This window comes from Cupressus sempervirens, chromosome 5 (assembly GCF_028749045.1).
Source record: "Cupressus sempervirens isolate cs-2001-9-10 chromosome 5, ASM2874904v1, whole genome shotgun sequence".
Taxonomy (NCBI): domain Eukaryota; kingdom Viridiplantae; phylum Streptophyta; class Pinopsida; order Cupressales; family Cupressaceae; genus Cupressus; species Cupressus sempervirens.
Window position 1 is genome coordinate 539,169,620 of NC_143122.1, and position 17,169 is coordinate 539,186,788.

Genomic DNA, 17,169 nt, shown 5'->3' on the forward strand with positions numbered 1-17,169 from the left:
CAAATAGTTTGAGCAACCATTCCATAAAATTTGATAATAACCATAGAAAGGATAATACAGTGATATCAACATTTTGAGCACTTAGGTTGTACGTCAACTGTTTGGTAAAATGCCTCGAGTAAAGGTTTAACTTCTTTTAGTAGATTTAAGGGGAGATCTTACAAGAGGACTATCATGTCCCTTGTTCTGATGCCCTGATTTGAAATACAAAAAATAATTGAATGATAGAATAACAATAAAAGAAAATTCAATATACTCTATTTATAATGGATTATTAAAATAATATGTTATAGAAATAATAATATAATATGTATATATAAATATTTTATAAACAAAGAATTAATAATAAGTAATAATGATAAAATATAAAAATGACTAAATGATACAATCATAATGTAAATTAAAGATATTATTTAAATATTAAATACAAAATATTATCATATATAATAATATTAATATTATTTCAAATATAAATATATATTTAATAAATAATATTATCCATACATAATAATATTATAATATATAATAACAATCATAATATGAAACATAGAGTAAAATAATAAATAAATAAGATTTGTTCAATGTTGATTAATTAATTAATTAACAATAATATCAATATCAAGCAATGATTAATACAATATTATCATACCTGATGCCTAAAGGCACGTGTCTAGAAAAGGAAAGATATATATTATAAATCACAAGAGAAGATGGGAGGTATAAAAAATACAATGGGGAATCTCGGAAGTCAGATGAGTTAGAACCAAATTAATTAAGGAAGGCTGGAAATGTATAACTACAAAAGAATCTAAAATTGAAGTCACCAAAAGCGATTATGATCCATGAAAACTAAACATAACCCTAAAATGAACAATTTGCTAAAGCTATAAATCAATTAAAAATTCATGAAGATTGGAAATGTGTAACTATAATAGAATCTAGAATTGAAGTCACCAAATTTGGTTGATGATCCGATGATCCATGAAAACTGAAACACAAGCTTGAAATGAGCAGTTTTCTATATATGACTATAGATCAATTAAAGATGAAAATTTCTGAAAGAGAATAGAAAATCAAGGTTGCAAATGCATTGGTATTACAAAATCTAAAATTGAAGTCAGTAGAACCAATCAATGATCCATGGAAACTAAAACACAAGATTAAAATGAGTGGTTTTCTAAATAAGGCTGTAAAGCAATTAAAATAGAAGTTGCATTCAAGAGAAGAGAAAATTAATGATTGAAATGCATAACTATAGTAGAATCTAAGATCAAAATGACCAATATCAATTGATTATGAATGAAAACTGAAACACAAGGTTAAAATGAGCACTTAGCTAAATACTAGTATAAATCAACTAAAAATGAAGATTCATGAAAGAGGAGAGAAAATTATGATTCAAATTTTATAACTATAAAATAATCTATAGTTGAAGTCACCAAAATCAATTGATGATCTGTGCAAATTGACTGTTCACAGCCATAAATCAATAAAAAGTGAAGATTCATGAAACGGCATAGACAATTATGTTTCAAAATACATAACTATAGTCGAATCTAAAAATGAAGCCTCAAAAATATACGTTACTGATTCCAATGTGGGTACGAGAACCCAATATATAGATGCATGGAATTTGTTCAGAGGTTTGGATGTGTTTGGGTACATTTGTTCATATATATGCAAAAAGGTATTACTTATATATAGAATTTTAAACTAAATCATTTGATAGTATGATACTTCATCATTAATCAACACCCAATGCCAAAAATAAAATTAAAATGCCAATTAATAGTTCAAAAATTTGCAAATTAGCCATGTCCACAGATGCATCCACATCTAGATGAATCCATGGATGCACCTGCACCCTCATCTAGATTGCAGGAGGCACATCTTGCAACTTAGTCCAAAATCAATTGCTGATCCATGACAATTAAAACATAAGCTTAAAATGAGCACCTTTTTAAAATATGGCTATAAATCGATTAAAAATGAAGATTCATGAAAGAGGATAGAAAATGATGGTTCAAAATGAATAACTATAGTAGAATCTGAAATTGAGGTCACCTTTAAATGTGGATTTTGTAGCCAAATATTTTGCCATTGCAGTCTTTATAAAATAATCTAAAATAACAGTAAAGTTAAATATTTAATTTAACTTTCTAAGTCAATAACTTATCATTATTTACTTTAATAACTTCAAACTATATCATATCTCGTGATAAACATCAAAACCAATGCCACTGATATTACTAAAAATAGCAATGGACTTTTTTGGCGCTCATCTCTGACTAACTAAAAGTAGAAAGCATAGTAGACAATGTTCGAAAGCACTCCAAAAAAGGGTGTTCTGTTCCTTGTACCTATCTGATCTAGAAAGTACTACTATGATCACCTTGAGAATTTCCTAAGCCTACCTACAAAATCTGATGAATATGCAACATTCTCTCTATGGTAGACTTAGGAAGGGTACATTATAGTAACATTGCCATTTGTTGTCCTTCTTGAAATTTTCTCTGCTTATTTTTTAGGGGATACAAATTTGAACTCAATTAATTAATCTAGAGGGAATTAGTTTCCATAACAACCTTAGCAAAGCTTGTTACTGATTTTTCGTATGGGAACACTGATTTGAGTGATAATCTGTACTGCAATTGTATGTATTTTTGAAATTTTCCCAGCTTATGATTTATTTATTTTGTTTTGAGAAAGGTATTCTTGCTGGATTTAATTTCAGTTGTTTCAAAGTTGGTTATTGTAAATTATGCTTAATTTTGAAAATATGATAGATAATTTTTGATCTCTTCCAACTTCAGGGATCGGAAAAAATTTGTCCACAATATGGCCTCTGTTGTGAAATATGAATCCCTTGGGCGAGCGGGGCTTATGAATTTGGTGCTTTGCATTAAGGAAGCTTCATTTGGAGATGACATGATTGAAGATGAGGGAATAGTGGAGAAATCCACACTGTTATCTGATACCATTGCATGCTCTTCCAGTCTTGACATTGATACTCTACAAGAAAGTACTGTGGACTTGATAGAGGTCTTTAGATTGCTTGTTGAGAGCAGTAAACAACACTTCAACCCACAATATCGATCTCAAGGTCGGAGCTCTGACGGGAAGAACATATATTTCTTTTTCTTTTAACCAACAAATCAGGTCTTTCCACATTATGTATATTTCCATGATTGCAAAGAATTCTTTCTAACTATTTCACAGCTGATGCAGTTTGTGAGCATATTATGGTAGCTGCGTTAGCATTAGTGGAGGTTTATGAAGTGTCTTTCAGCAAGCTTTTATATTTTTTGACATCGTTCCCTAGGGATTTAATTGTAAGAAATGGTAAGTAGAGAATTTTTTATGTCAACTCAATTTATTATTGGGTTATGTGTATTATTGCATGTTAATATTATGTTTTGGATTTCTTTTTCATTCATGAATTACTGCCAACTATGGTGAGTGCTGTCTTAGACGGTTGATGAATCTTTATAATAGTCAAGGTAAAATATGCTTGATTTATGACATTTACTTTTAAGAGCCAGTACACAAGTTTCCCACAATCTACATAGCATCTAGAAACAGATGTAGAAATTTAAAATGACTAGAATAAATTAACTATTTAGATTCAAAAAATTTGTACAAAACTATGCAACATTGGCGCTATTTCCCTGTGCTTGTAAGATTAATATTTTGTTTGTGAGAGACACCTGCAATCTGTGGTGGGAATTTGAAAGAATAATTTAAGCTTGATTTTATCATGCAGAAACTGTTGTTCTGAGCAAAAATAATTATTGGACCCCACTCCTGTCTTGCTTACATATTATCAGGCTCATAATATATTGGGGAAAGGCTTAGTATATTAGAGAGTTATCTTATGCAGCAAGTATTTCAGAGGATCAATATTATTGGTTGATGTGTGGGGGACCCGACTCCTTATTTGGAGTGATTTCTTATAGTCTGGAGCACATAACATTATTGCTGACTATATACTTTGCATTGTCAGTATTTACCTTCAGTGTTTTGTATCCGGCTTTGGGCATGTTGAGCTGCTATTGTGCCGAGTATACTCACTAGCATATCTCTATGCAGTTTATCCTTCCTGTATGTTGCTGGGAGAAGCTTTGAACTTCCATAAGAATATTTGTGATTTCCTTGGCTTTGCATGGGAGATTTAGGAATGGGTTCTAGCTGAGCAAGAACATTGGGGTCAAAATCCTTCATTGGTGGAAAATATAGACCAGAAACGCTAGATGATATTCATAAAATTAACAAGTCATTGTCTGTATTGCAGCTTTCGTAGGTCAGGACTCTGCTTCAGAATTATATAATGTTACGCTGAAAATTGCCATTTTCAGCATACAAATATATATCCTTGTGTGTTCATCTATGTGAAACAAACCTTAAGAGAGAAAAATATTGCGAAGGAAACCTCTAACCAAGAAGTGTACAATGTATTTGACTAAATGTGTGAGAGGAGGAATGCATGACTGCAGTTAAATTTGCAGAGGGGTTATAACAAAAAATGTTTCAATACACCTGAAAGGCTGAAAGATTCTTGTTTCAGATCTTCCTTTGCTGTGGTTCAAATCAGATGTTTTCAGTTGAATTGAATATTGCAAGCCTCTCATCTTCTTCACATGCAGTTGCTACAAGGTACTTTGAATATTCTGAGCATCATAAAGTTTGCTTAAAACGTCCAGGTCAGGAAAAGTGGCCAAAATTCTTATCATTTTGTGCTGCAGAACATTTCCTATTGCTGGTTATTTTTAATCTTTAAGTATTTCTGCAAGTTTGTTTGATTTACACAGTCAGATCAAAAACTGAATTCATAACTGAGTCTAGAAAACCTTGATTACAATGAAACTTTTATTCAACTTCTAGTTCAGTTGAATGTATCTGTTCTCTCTTTGCATACAAGGAAATATATTTTGGCATACATCTATTGCTAAAATTTATAGCAACTAATATTCAAGGAAACTATTTGACAAAGTAGCTACATGATTGAGTGGGTTGAAGAAGCGCAAAAGTTGGTACAAACAAAATGAAGACAGTGGCGGATCAAAAAAGTGATTCTGAAAAGAGTTCAATGATACATTCAATGGTGATCAGCTATGGGATTTGCAAAAAGGAAAAGTAAGAAATTGACTATGTAATTGGATTACAATTGAAGTCTTTGAAATTTCCTGATGGTATTCTGTTACATCCCAATTTTTGACCTAATTTAAAATATAACCGTTGAGGTTCACATGAAGTCAGTTGGCAGTTTAATTTGTTATAATCTTGCGAAATGGTAAGATGGTTAGTAGTAATAATTTCAAGTGAAGATAACGAGCTAGTTGATCATTTATCAAAAATTCATAGAATTGAGAAGATGGTTAACCGTTATGATTATTTATGATTAAATAATTTATTATGATAATATAATTCCATTGCGGAGAATTTCCTTGCAGGAAACACATCGAAGGGGTGGAAGCATTGTTAGAAAAGAATTAGGCATAGGAGCATCACCATCACTGGGCAGATGGGTTGAGGACCTCGCAATTTGAAACATGATACATCTGTGGGACCCACATGAGCTATTTAAATAAATAATTTGAGAAACATAAAATAATCTAATTAAAATATAAAACGTACCTCAAAGGATTTTAAATGATCTTTCACCATATTATTATAATATGTTTACCCCTCTATTACTGATTTCTTTGTGGCAAGGAAGGACCCTTAGTCCTTACCTTGTCTTCCTTCTTGTTTTGTTTCTATCTTTTGTTTTCTTCTTAGTCACCGTTTGGTGCTTCTGCTTTGGTCGACTCTTCTGTTTGTATGCTTAGTCCCATAAACTGTGTTGGTTTTTTGTGGACATTAATATTATTATCTTATATGTACATATAGATATAAAAATGAAATAGCACCATTATATTATAATAACTTAATATAATGATGTCACCCCATTGATATACTTACATGAACGTATGCAAGTATATATTATAATAATAATATTCAAGATATAATAACATTCGAATTATAATAATTATCGAATTATAACTTTCCAACTCTTCTTCCATCCTTTTTATTATTTTCTTTTTGAAACCGATTGTACACTTGGCATTTTCCATTTGACAAATATTCTTATGTTATAGAAGCCAAAGAGCCACCTTATTATATTATAAGAAATCAAGAATGGGAGTTGAAAGTATTATTTTTAAGCACCCGACTACCTTTCTGTTTTAAAAATGGACTTCCTCTCTTTCTTATTGGCGATTTACATTCAAATACGACAGCCTGCAATCACCATTGAGTTCCTTGACGCCATAGTTTTCAAGCATCTTTTGCTGTAAGTTTTGTGTTGCAGAAGAAGTGATTCTTATTATACTTTGGTATTGCGCCTGGAGAAGTGTTTGAGAAAGAGGCCGAATCATAGCAGACGTGAGTGGAATCGAATATATACATCCCGCACAATCGGATACCTTACTTTGCTACATTTTTCCTTTACCCTCTCCGCTACCCTCAGCACCCAACTGATGTTTTCATGGCACCTGATTTCACATATTTCCTTGTGCCGAGATCCTTTTTAATTTAGTCTATACTTCCAATCTCAAGCAGCCTCTTTGCCGTATGTGCTCAACTCGTTTGGGGATTATAGTCTTATGCTCTTTGAATACGTCTGCAACATCTGAAGAAGGGTAGATATCCAATCGATTGTAAGGCTTCAGACCTATTAAGATTCTACATCAGGTCATATGATGATTATTCCAATATCATTTATTTGCTTTCCATAACAGCCAGTTAGGCTCACAAGACACTTTTCCTTCTAGATTTATTTCAAAGTTACAATATGAGTTTGCTGCATAGTCCAATTCCTTTGTTATCAGTCCTCGTCTGTAATTTTCATAGTTTCCAGAATCATCATTTTAAGAGTCAAATAGTATCTTTAATGGGAGAGTTTTCCAAATGCAATAAAAATCTGAAATGAAAAGTAAAAAAACATCGAATTTCATAGCAGCAAGTTTCAGCATTTATTATGATGATATCTTGTTGATATCTTGTTTTTATAGATTGAACTTCTTTGATTTAGTCTTGTTCATGGCAGGTGATAACCAAGTAACCAAAGTATGGATCCATAAATCATTATGCCAATAGATATTAGAATTAAACTATCAATTCTGCAATCTTAAAAGAATATAATCTCTCAAATCATAGACTGTGATAAGTTGGAATATATGTTAATTATGAAACAGTTGAGAATCAACCGAAGAACCAGTTGTTTTGAGAATTCCGAACACCTAGGACTCACCTGGCTGTGTAGCCAAGTAAATGGGTGATGAGGTGAGAGAAAGAAATCTAAAATATCATGAAATAGTATCAATTATGACATAACAATGTTTATCATTTTAAAAAGGAATCATTTACAAGTTCATGCATGAACGTGTTTACCCTCCTGCTGTCAAGTCGAATGGTGTGTTTAGATACCAGTATGCTTAGTGAATGACAAGATGATCCCTGTCTATTCCAGGTAGGGAGGGCCTTTTTCGATAGAGATTGTGTGGGGATAAGTTATGGTCCGAGGTTGGGTGGTTAAGCCCTTGACAATGTTTAGCCTCTCCCCAAGTTGTCGGATGTACAACAAACAAAGATAAGCTATACATTCAATTGGTTATGAGAAACAGGTATTTCACTTTTATGATGTATATGCAAGACTAAGGTAAGATTAATTGAGTTTTATCATCATTACAGTTATTTTATATTTAGTTGCGAGAGAGAGATTTATCTGATGAATTGTTATATCAATCTTTCATTTATATGAATAATAAATATGAGCATCTCTTCTAATCTTATGTTATTGTCATAGTTAAGCAATTGGAAGGAAAGGAATGATATAGTGGTATCTGAAGCCCTAATTGATTCAGTGGTATCTGAAGCCTAATTGATTCAGTGGTATTTGAAGCCCGAATTGATTTGGTATTATTTGATGCCCTAAATGATCTAGTGGTAACTGAAGCCCTAAGTGATATAGTGGTATTTGCTAATGGTAATCAATGCCCTAATTGATACAGTGGTATGTGATGCCCTAATTTTATGTAGTGGTATTTAATGGTAATCGTCATTTGATTTCGATATAGCGGTATTGGATGGTAGTTGTTATTTGATATCGTTATAGTGGTATTTGTGGACTAACTTGAGTAGTTGCAGAAGCATCCCTACAATGATTTCTTAGTTCAAATTCCATGGTATGTGGATTTTAATTTCTATAGTAAATTTATTGATTGTGATTTAAGTTCTTAGTTAAGAAATTTTGTTTAGCTGATTTTAACCGTCAATCTCTTTCATATGAACGAAATTGATTTAACTGCCTTCCTATGAAAATGAAGTAATAATTGTAGTTCTTTGAGTATGTTAGTTGTTAATTAAGACCCGGGAAAATAGGTTGTTACATATTCTCTCTATGCTGGGAGAAAGAGACACATATTTGCCCAAAGTAGACTAGTCCGATTGGAGGCTTTTGAATTATGCTTTATGTCAGTTGACTGGATTGTCGTTGGTGTTTCTGTAGCCGACGGAGTGATTGTCGGCGGTGTTACTGTAGCCGACGGAATGACTGTCGTCGGTGTTTTGTATTTTGTAGCCGACGGGTAAATAGTTTGTAGCGGACATAATGTTTGTGGCCGACGGACTCCTTCGGGAAGGTTCGGCGGATAGTATTTATATCCCGTCTGGGATCATTGTAAAGCATCTTCTATCATTAATCATGAATCTTATCTTATCAAGCATAATGTAATGTTGTGCCATATGCGAATAGTATAAGTCTGCTATTTGTTCCATTGTTTGTATGCGTTGATTTCTTTACCAGTACGGTAAACATTTGGCGCCGTTGCAGAATGAGTTACAGATGATGTCAAAGGGAAGGGGACGCATCAGTGGTTGCTAGAAAGAGTGTAGAATCGGCAGAAAATGTCAGAAATAGTCCGTTCCGTGCATTTTTGTGTGGGGTTTGGAGTGTTAATTTGGTCTTGGTGGCAAGGGGCGTTGCCCCTTGGACCCCCAGTCGTTGCGGATATCAATCGTGGGAGTTTGACCAGTTGAGAAGAGTTGAAGTTGCTGCAGGCATGGACTTTCTGTGTACCAGAGGCACTGGGAGTAGGTGTTGGCCGAGAGGCTGTCTTGGTGGATGCGTAGAGAGCTCGGGAGGAGCTAATCATCCAGTTGGAGGCAGTGTAGCGACACTTGGCTTAGGGTACCAAGGAATTCAAAACAGAGAAAGCAGCATAGGTGGCTATCAAGGTCAGCTTCATTAAGGAGGCAGTGTTGTGTTAGTAGAGACTACAGGCACCGGACGAAGGTGACAGTGAGGTGTCAGAAGCAGATTTATCTTGTTGTAATTAGTCCGTTAATGTATTAATTTGTCTCAGATATTTTGTTAGTTGTCAGGAGACGACTTTTCTTTTTGGGGGGGATGGTGTCAGCCGACTGGATTGTCGTTGGTGTTTCTATAGCCGACGGAGTGATTGTTGGCGGTGTTTTTGTAGCCGATGGAATGACTGTCGTCGGTGTTTTGTATTTTGTAGCCGATGGGTAAATAGTTTGTAGCGGACATAATGTTTGTGGCCGACGAACTCCTTTGGCAAGGTTCAGCGGATAGTATTTATATCCCATCTGGGATCATTGTAAAGCATCTTCTATCATTAATCATGAATCTTATCTTATCAAGCATAATGTAATGTTCTGGCATATGCGAATAATATAAGTCTGTTATTTGTTCCATTGTCTGTATGCGTTGATTTCTTTACCAGTACGATAAACACTTTACAACTCTCAATGCTTGCTATGGTTCAACACAACTTTAGTGAACATCCATATGAAGAGGTGAGACTTGTAGTTGCTTCTTGTCATAGTAATATCAGAAGGATAAGAATTCCTATAGCACCCTATAATGATGTCGTACTGAAAATGGTCCTACAACTGATTGTGGAGAGCTTACATGGGTTGCATGATGTCAAAGCTCCTATTTTTGCTAAGAGGGCTAATTTTTTGGAAATTATGCTAAGAACGAGATCATTTATCATTAGGTTGGGTCTCAAACAAGATAGATTAATTCTACAAATGTTTGAATTCTTTTTAACCAAATTAAAAAAAAATGCATCCACACAATGTGAGGGCTTGTGTGCATACTATTTTGTTTTTAATCTTAGATGAAGATGATGATATCCATAAGTGGTTGCAATCAGACTTGTTGGCCATTTGGAGAGGAACATAGTATCTCATCTATGGCTTATGTGTATTGAAATGGTTTGATTAAGTAGAATATTGAAAGTTTCAAGAAACAAATGACTAAAAATGAACTTATCTCAATGGGTTTTCAGTTTGCAGGCTCTTCCAAAAAGCGTAAGAACCAAATGAGAAGGGAGCACATTTGTTTTACATGCCAGGAGACTAGGACACCTAATCACATTTGTGGGTACAATAAGGAAGATAAGTGAACTATAGAAGTTTGGACCATTAATGAGTAAGATAAGAATTCCACAACTTTGTTCCAACAAAATAACACAAATGCTTGTGACGAGATGGTCCAATAGTTTTTATTGGTAAAAGATTTATGAAATTTTGTATTGGTGACTTGAAAATTATAATTGACAAATATTTTGATAAGGATGGTCTTATACAAGGAGAGAACATGTTTGAGTCTCAAGATGCTTCTGATAAGGTGTATGGATATTCATATTGTGAGAAATTGGTTGAGAATGATGACACAACATCAAGCTTGAGTTTGCATGCAGGTCAATCAAATAAGGAGTTTGCGGCGTATGATGGCGTTGATGACACCCATAAAAGGTTTGATGAATTGTGTGTTCTTTGTAGTAGCAGTCTACTTATGCATGATAGTGTTTTGGAGGACCAACCAATGAAGGCATTTCAGGATGATGGTATTATGATACATACTTTGAAGGATCAGTGGAAGATCATTGGTGATATGGTTGTTTCAGCTTTAATACATTATGATGACAGTCAGAAGATCATCAAAAATCTCTATAAGGAAGGCTTAAATTGAAAGGAGACAAAGGGGCATGGAAGCTGATTCTTATTTTGCTGACTTGCAGGTGGTCAAAGTAGCCCATGAATCTATGAAATTTGATTATTTGTATTTACGTTCAGACACAAATTATATCTTAATGGTTACTGAAGTGTACGCTGATAAATCAAAGAAGAGGGATGAGGTCAGTAAGCTAATCATGGAGCTAAATGGTTCTCAAGAGATATTGGATAATCACAAATGGCTCTTCAAGAAGCAAAAAATCTGATTGTTGCCACTCATCATTTTAGAGTGAAGGAGAATAGAGGAAGGATTGAGTTTTTTGAAGAAGTGATTAAGGAACTTGACATTGTTGATGTGAGTTTTATGCCTCTACGACATGAAGGATGAAACATTCACTGTTTCAAGACGAAACATTGACTATTGAATCCTCTCTTATATAAAGACACCTCGTATGCTAAAGATTGCATGAAAAGATCATAGAGGCAACTCCAAGGTTCCTTCAAATGGTGGACTTAACACAATTGTTATGATGTTGTAGGGCCTAATAATACAATGGTGTAATTAAAAGATAGTTTGGGTCGGGCAGTTCTTAGCGACGGGATGTGCCGGCTAGTTTGTTGAACCAACCAACCTCTATTTAAGAACTTTGGAATTTGAATGATGTACTTGTTTTTGGTAATGAATACAATAATATTGGTTTCCCTTGCATATCTTGGTATGTATGATATTTGTATTAGATGTTTTGTTGATTTCTGCACAAGTTGAATGTATGATGTATTATTTTGGTTGATATCCATTCTACATTTTAGCATCATTGCCTAAGTTTGATCTCGGAGGTCATATTAAATAGAATGGAGTAATGGGTAGACCATTCCTTCCACATACAAATAATAAACAATGATGAAGAAGAGGAGGAAATCACAAGGGAGGATCAGGTAACACGAGATTTGGTGGTAGCCTGAGAAGTCTTTGTCGACCAATACATGCAAAGGGAAGCCGCAGAGAGAGTAGTTCTAGAAAGCACAGTACAGGAAGAACTTTTAGTGCCATCACTAGTGTACGACCTTCTTGGACAAATTCCTTGGTTGCTAGCAAGGAACTTGGTACGTGTAGAGGAAGAAAGAGCCGAAGCACAAAGTGAGCGAAGAAGGCAAAAAGCGCTCTAGCAATTCACTGAAAGTACATGGGAACTTTATTAGAGAGAAAATCCAAGGAAGACAAACAAACAATAAAATAGTTCATTCTCCTACTTCCAAACAAGGACCCAAGGCGAGTACGAGAAGAAGTCGAGGGGGAAATTGCCTTATGACGACTCCTATGGAATAGGGAATAGGAAGAAAGATGCCGCCACTTAAAAGAACTTGTAAATCAATTCCAGGAGCAAAATCAACTCAAAGAGAGTCGGATTGAAAGTACAATCAAGGGCATTGCCAATTTGGCAATCTTTGAATAATGGGGAAGGAAAGAAAGGTGGATGGATCCTAAGACCTCAGTATGTAGGTAACACCGTTATACAGAGAAACAAAGCTCTAGTCATAGAGAGGAGGAACTAGTGGGAGGAGAAGTCTCCATAACAAGCACCCAAGAAATCCTTCCAACAAGAGGGAACATAGTACTGACAGGAGGGAATAGTCAAGGGAGGAGCGGGAAAAGGATGGCCATTGAAAAACAAAAACTTTCGAGGTTCACAAGGAACAGGATAGAAGACCTTGTAAAGCATTGTAAAACCTACATAATTATATGGCAGACGAATGGAGAAAATGACAAAGATGAATGGCTAAAGGCATTTCCTGCCACTCTACAGAGTATGGCTATTGATTGGTACACACACATGGAGGCAGGAAGAAGGGCAAATGGAAGGATTTATGTACTGCCTTTGAGGAGGAATTTTGGCTCTTATAGGATAATGATGAGATTGTAATGGAGATATACAATGCAAGACAAGAAAAAAATGAATCTGTAAGAGCATATAATATGAGAGTGAAGGAGTTGATAGGAAAATTGGATTAAAAACCTGCATATGGGCTAAAGAAAAGGTGGTTTATTGAAGGATTAACCTTGTCCCTATGAAGGATAATGAAAATTGTCCCACCATCATCATTTGCTGAGGCATTTACCCATATGAGGGATACAGAGTGTGAAAGAGAGACTTCTAAAGGAAGGAGGCATAGAAGCGAAAGCGATAGTTCCAAAGAAAGTGGAGGTGAATCTAAAACCATACAAGCATTACAGAAAAACATGATGAGGATGATGATAGAAATAACAGGAAGCAAGGAAGAGAAAAGGGAAGGAAAAAAACTATGGTGTACAGAGTATGAAAAGGAGGGACACACAAAGAACACTTGCCCCAAGAGGGCATTTTGTGACATATGTTAGGTAATGGGCCATTCCATCAAGGATTGTCCCTACAATTTGAAAGCACATAATGCCCAAGTATTTTTCACTTAGGGAGAACCATCCACACACCCCGCTACTTTCCCACGCAACACAAACATGGAAGCATCTCCTGGAGGGTACCGAAACTATAGGAGAGGTAGCAACAATAATAGTAATAACAACACACCAAGTAGTTGAATATAGTAATACTCTAGAGGATGGCTCATGAAACAATGTAGGAGATGTAACGAATGGGGGCACTTTGCTCGTGATTGTCAAAGTGGAGGACAAAGTGGGGGGATGCTTTGCAAATGTGTGGACCTAGTATGTAATGTCCTCATTTTGGGACATTAGAAAAGTTAAAGACTTCTTTGTATGATATTAAAATTGACTTGGAGAGCGTGGACTCAAATTATAAAAGGTCAATTTAATATTATAAGGTGGGCTAAAAAGGACAGAGAGATAAGACGAAAGGCCAGGAAGAGAGTCGAAGAGTCACAGCTGTGAAGATAAAAGGAGATGAGACTCATTCATTTGGCATGCTTGATTTATTATTCAGATTTCAGTTCTCTCTTGCGAGAGTATTCAGAAAGCTTCAACTTTCAGCCAGTGTGAGGATGTAGCCCCTCGTACTGGCAGATAGTGGATGCAAACCCGTTGTCTGTGGAGACATCAATTTAGGAGTTTTGTATACGCTTACAAGTTCTTATCTTAGTATTCCGATCTGACTGTTAAACTGTATTTAAGATTGGATTTTGAGTCTTGGTTATTGTATTGTTGTTGTATCATGCAATAACATATTTTAAGGAGTTAGAAGAGTTTGCTGGTTTTCATATTTCTGGTTCGTAACGCATGTTCATGTGCTTGAATCCTGAATATTATTTTGAGAAAGACAATTTAATATCTATTGGAGTATCCATTGGTTTTCTATTGTTGTTTCGTAATACATTTGCCTACATTTAAGTGCTGAATATTAGTTATGAGGTAATAATTGGATAGATATCTTTTGGGGATATCTTCATAAGGTTTATGTTACTGGCCTTAAAATGCAACTCCACATGTTTGTGTTCTAAATGTTATCTAGGAAAAGAAATAAATTGGTTCAATATTCGGTTTGGGACATTTCAGTGGTATTAGAGCCTCGAGCCTGCCATCCTGTTGGGTATAGTTAGAGTTTCGATCATAGCTTATTTCCGGGTGGAGTAAAGGGTTGTTTGAGGTGTTAGGGTGTGCTTATCGTAATTCTGGAACCCATATTCAATAGAGAGCAGTCTTTTATGATGTCTATAGTGGGAATTTCATTTTGGAGGTTGTGAGTTCTTAAAAGAGTGTAAGACTTTTATTGGGCCTTGCTTTATTTCAGAACATTGTTTATCTGAAAACTAATGGTGCAAATTGGAAAGGCGTGGACTGATGCAACACCAAGTGTGTTATGCATGTCTTTAAATAAACGTTCCTGAAGATTGCCAAATGATTCTAACACTTCTAAAAAGGAAACTTATCAGTGGAAAGTAATCTGTAGCACCTAAACACAAACCATATGTTGTGCAATGCGGTGGTCAAATTAGAGCAGCAAGGTTGTTTAAAGACAGAGGAGGCACAAAGAGCTGCAAAAGCTCTATGTATTGACTTTGAGTAGTGTGGTGTCCATCTCTATAAAAGGAAGCTAGAACGAGTAAATGAACTTAACCTTACAATAACACACCTAGTAAGGGAACTTGGAGATTTGAAAATACTAATATTTAGAACAGGATTATCGTAGAAGAAGCAAGGTGACAATGGAGGCATGTGCACTATTATTGCAATACGGGTCTGCGATCAAACTCTCTGATGATAGCGGTAGTCTCCTTCCAACGTAGGCACACAGGGGAAGGCACGTGATAACGTCTGCAAGTTGCATTGAGTCTTAGTCAGCCACGGGTGGCACCATTGTTGCACGATAACTATTAATAACGGGCGTGTAGTGGACGGGGAAACTATATTTAGGGTCCATGAATTAGATGAGAGGTTGGGCACAACTATCCTAGGGTGTCGAGGTGTCTGTGAAGGAGTAATTGCCTCACGACAGCTAGAGCCGATTATACATCCCAACTTGAAAGAAAGGTTCTCATAGTCACCGTCCAGTACAGACTGTCAGATAGGAGCACGGTAGAGGAGGTTTTCATTAGTGTTATCAATTCTTGAACACCATGGTGCCATTATCTTGAGAACATTATCATATCTAGGCAGTTGCGGATAACATTGGGCCGAGAAAGATTGTATTTTCATTGTTGCTTCTTGCGGAATTGCGTGAGATGCTTAAGGTGAGGGATACAGAGCACTCTCCATCGCCAATGAGACAGTTCTAGGATCAAGATGTTATACATTCACCCATCTAGCTTAGGCACGATTCGAGCCAAGAGAGCTGAAGAAACAAATATAGATGACAAAACCTGTTAACGCATATAATATGGGAAGGAGCATTAATGGAGTCGTAGCGCCTTAGGAGTAGAGAATTCATTATCACCATTATCGTAAATGCTGCGTGAGCTTCGAAATTATTTGTAACATCGAGTTTTCTTGGGTCTTAATTAACAACTAACATATCGAAGAATTATAGTTATTACTTCATTTTCATAGGAAGACAGTTAAATCAGTTACATTCATATGAATGAGATTAACGGTTAAAATCAATTAAACAAATTTTCTTAAGTAAGAATTGAAATCACCATTAATGTATTAACTATGGAAATTAAAATTTACATACCATGGAATTGGAGACCGAAATCAATCTAGGGATGCTTTTACAACCACCAAGGTTAGTCCACAAATACCACTTTAACAATATTAAATGACGACTACCATCCAATACCGCTATATCAAAATCAAATGACGATTACCATTAAATAGCTATATCAATTAGTGCATCACATACCACTGTATCAATTAGGGCATTAATTACCATTGGATCATTTAGGGCATCAAATACCACTATATCATTTAGGGTATCAATTACCGTTGGATCATTTAGGGCATTAGATAACACTGTATCATTTAGGGCTTTAGATACCACTGTATCATTTAAGGCTTCAGATACCACTGTATCATTCTTTTCCTTCCGATTTGCTTAACTATGGCATCAACATAAGATTAGAAATTATGCTCATAATCATTATTCTTATATATGAAAAACTAAAATAACAATCCTATAGATATATTCCATATTTAGTTAGAAGATCAACTGATCTAACTAGTTGCCAATTATATTGTCGATAAGAATTACTTTTATTTAAAGAAACTATTTAAAGAAATAACTACAACGATGATACAACTCAATTAATCTTACCTTCTACTTGAACATATATCATAAAAGTAAAAATACCTATTTCCGACATATGTTTGAATGCGTAGCTTATCTTTATCTGATGTATGTCCAACATCTTGTGGAGAAGGGAAACATTGTTATGGGCTTAACCACCCAACCTCGGACTATAACTTATCCCCACACAATCTCTAACGAGAAAGGCTCTCCCTACCCAGAATAGACATGGAATATCTTGTCATCCAGTGAGCATTTGGGTATCTAATCACACACTCGACTTGACAGAAGGAGAATACAATAAACAAGATCATGCATGAGCTATTAAATGATATTATTCTAGATTTAATATACCATTTCTGACTTTTATTTCTATGTCATTACAGACTCCATCTCACCTCTTCACCTTTTCCGTGGCTATACAGCCGGTGAATCCTAGGTGCTCAGATCTTAGAGCAATGGGCTTTGT

At 35.1% G+C, this 17,169-nt stretch overlaps 1 protein-coding gene across 9 annotated transcripts in view; it reads left to right on the forward strand.

The window, feature by feature from the left end:
* The window catches only part of LOC149557071 (tRNA/rRNA methyltransferase (SpoU) family protein), a 332,528-nt gene that overhangs the window by 70,166 nt on the left and 245,193 nt on the right, over positions 1–17,169 (forward strand). For 8 of the 9 annotated variants that reach the window (XR_016364835.1, XR_016364836.1, XM_089831747.1 and 5 more), the window contains 2 exons: positions 2,814–3,103; positions 3,229–3,342. Coding sequence is in view for 7 of the 9 variants with exons in the window: in XM_089831747.1 (XP_089687873.1) it covers positions 2,814–3,103; positions 3,229–3,342 (404 nt within the window). In the remaining 2 variants the exon portion in view is untranslated. The remainder of the gene's footprint in view (positions 1–2,813; positions 3,104–3,228; positions 3,343–17,169) is intronic. The other variant, XM_089831753.1, reaches the window with a different exon arrangement.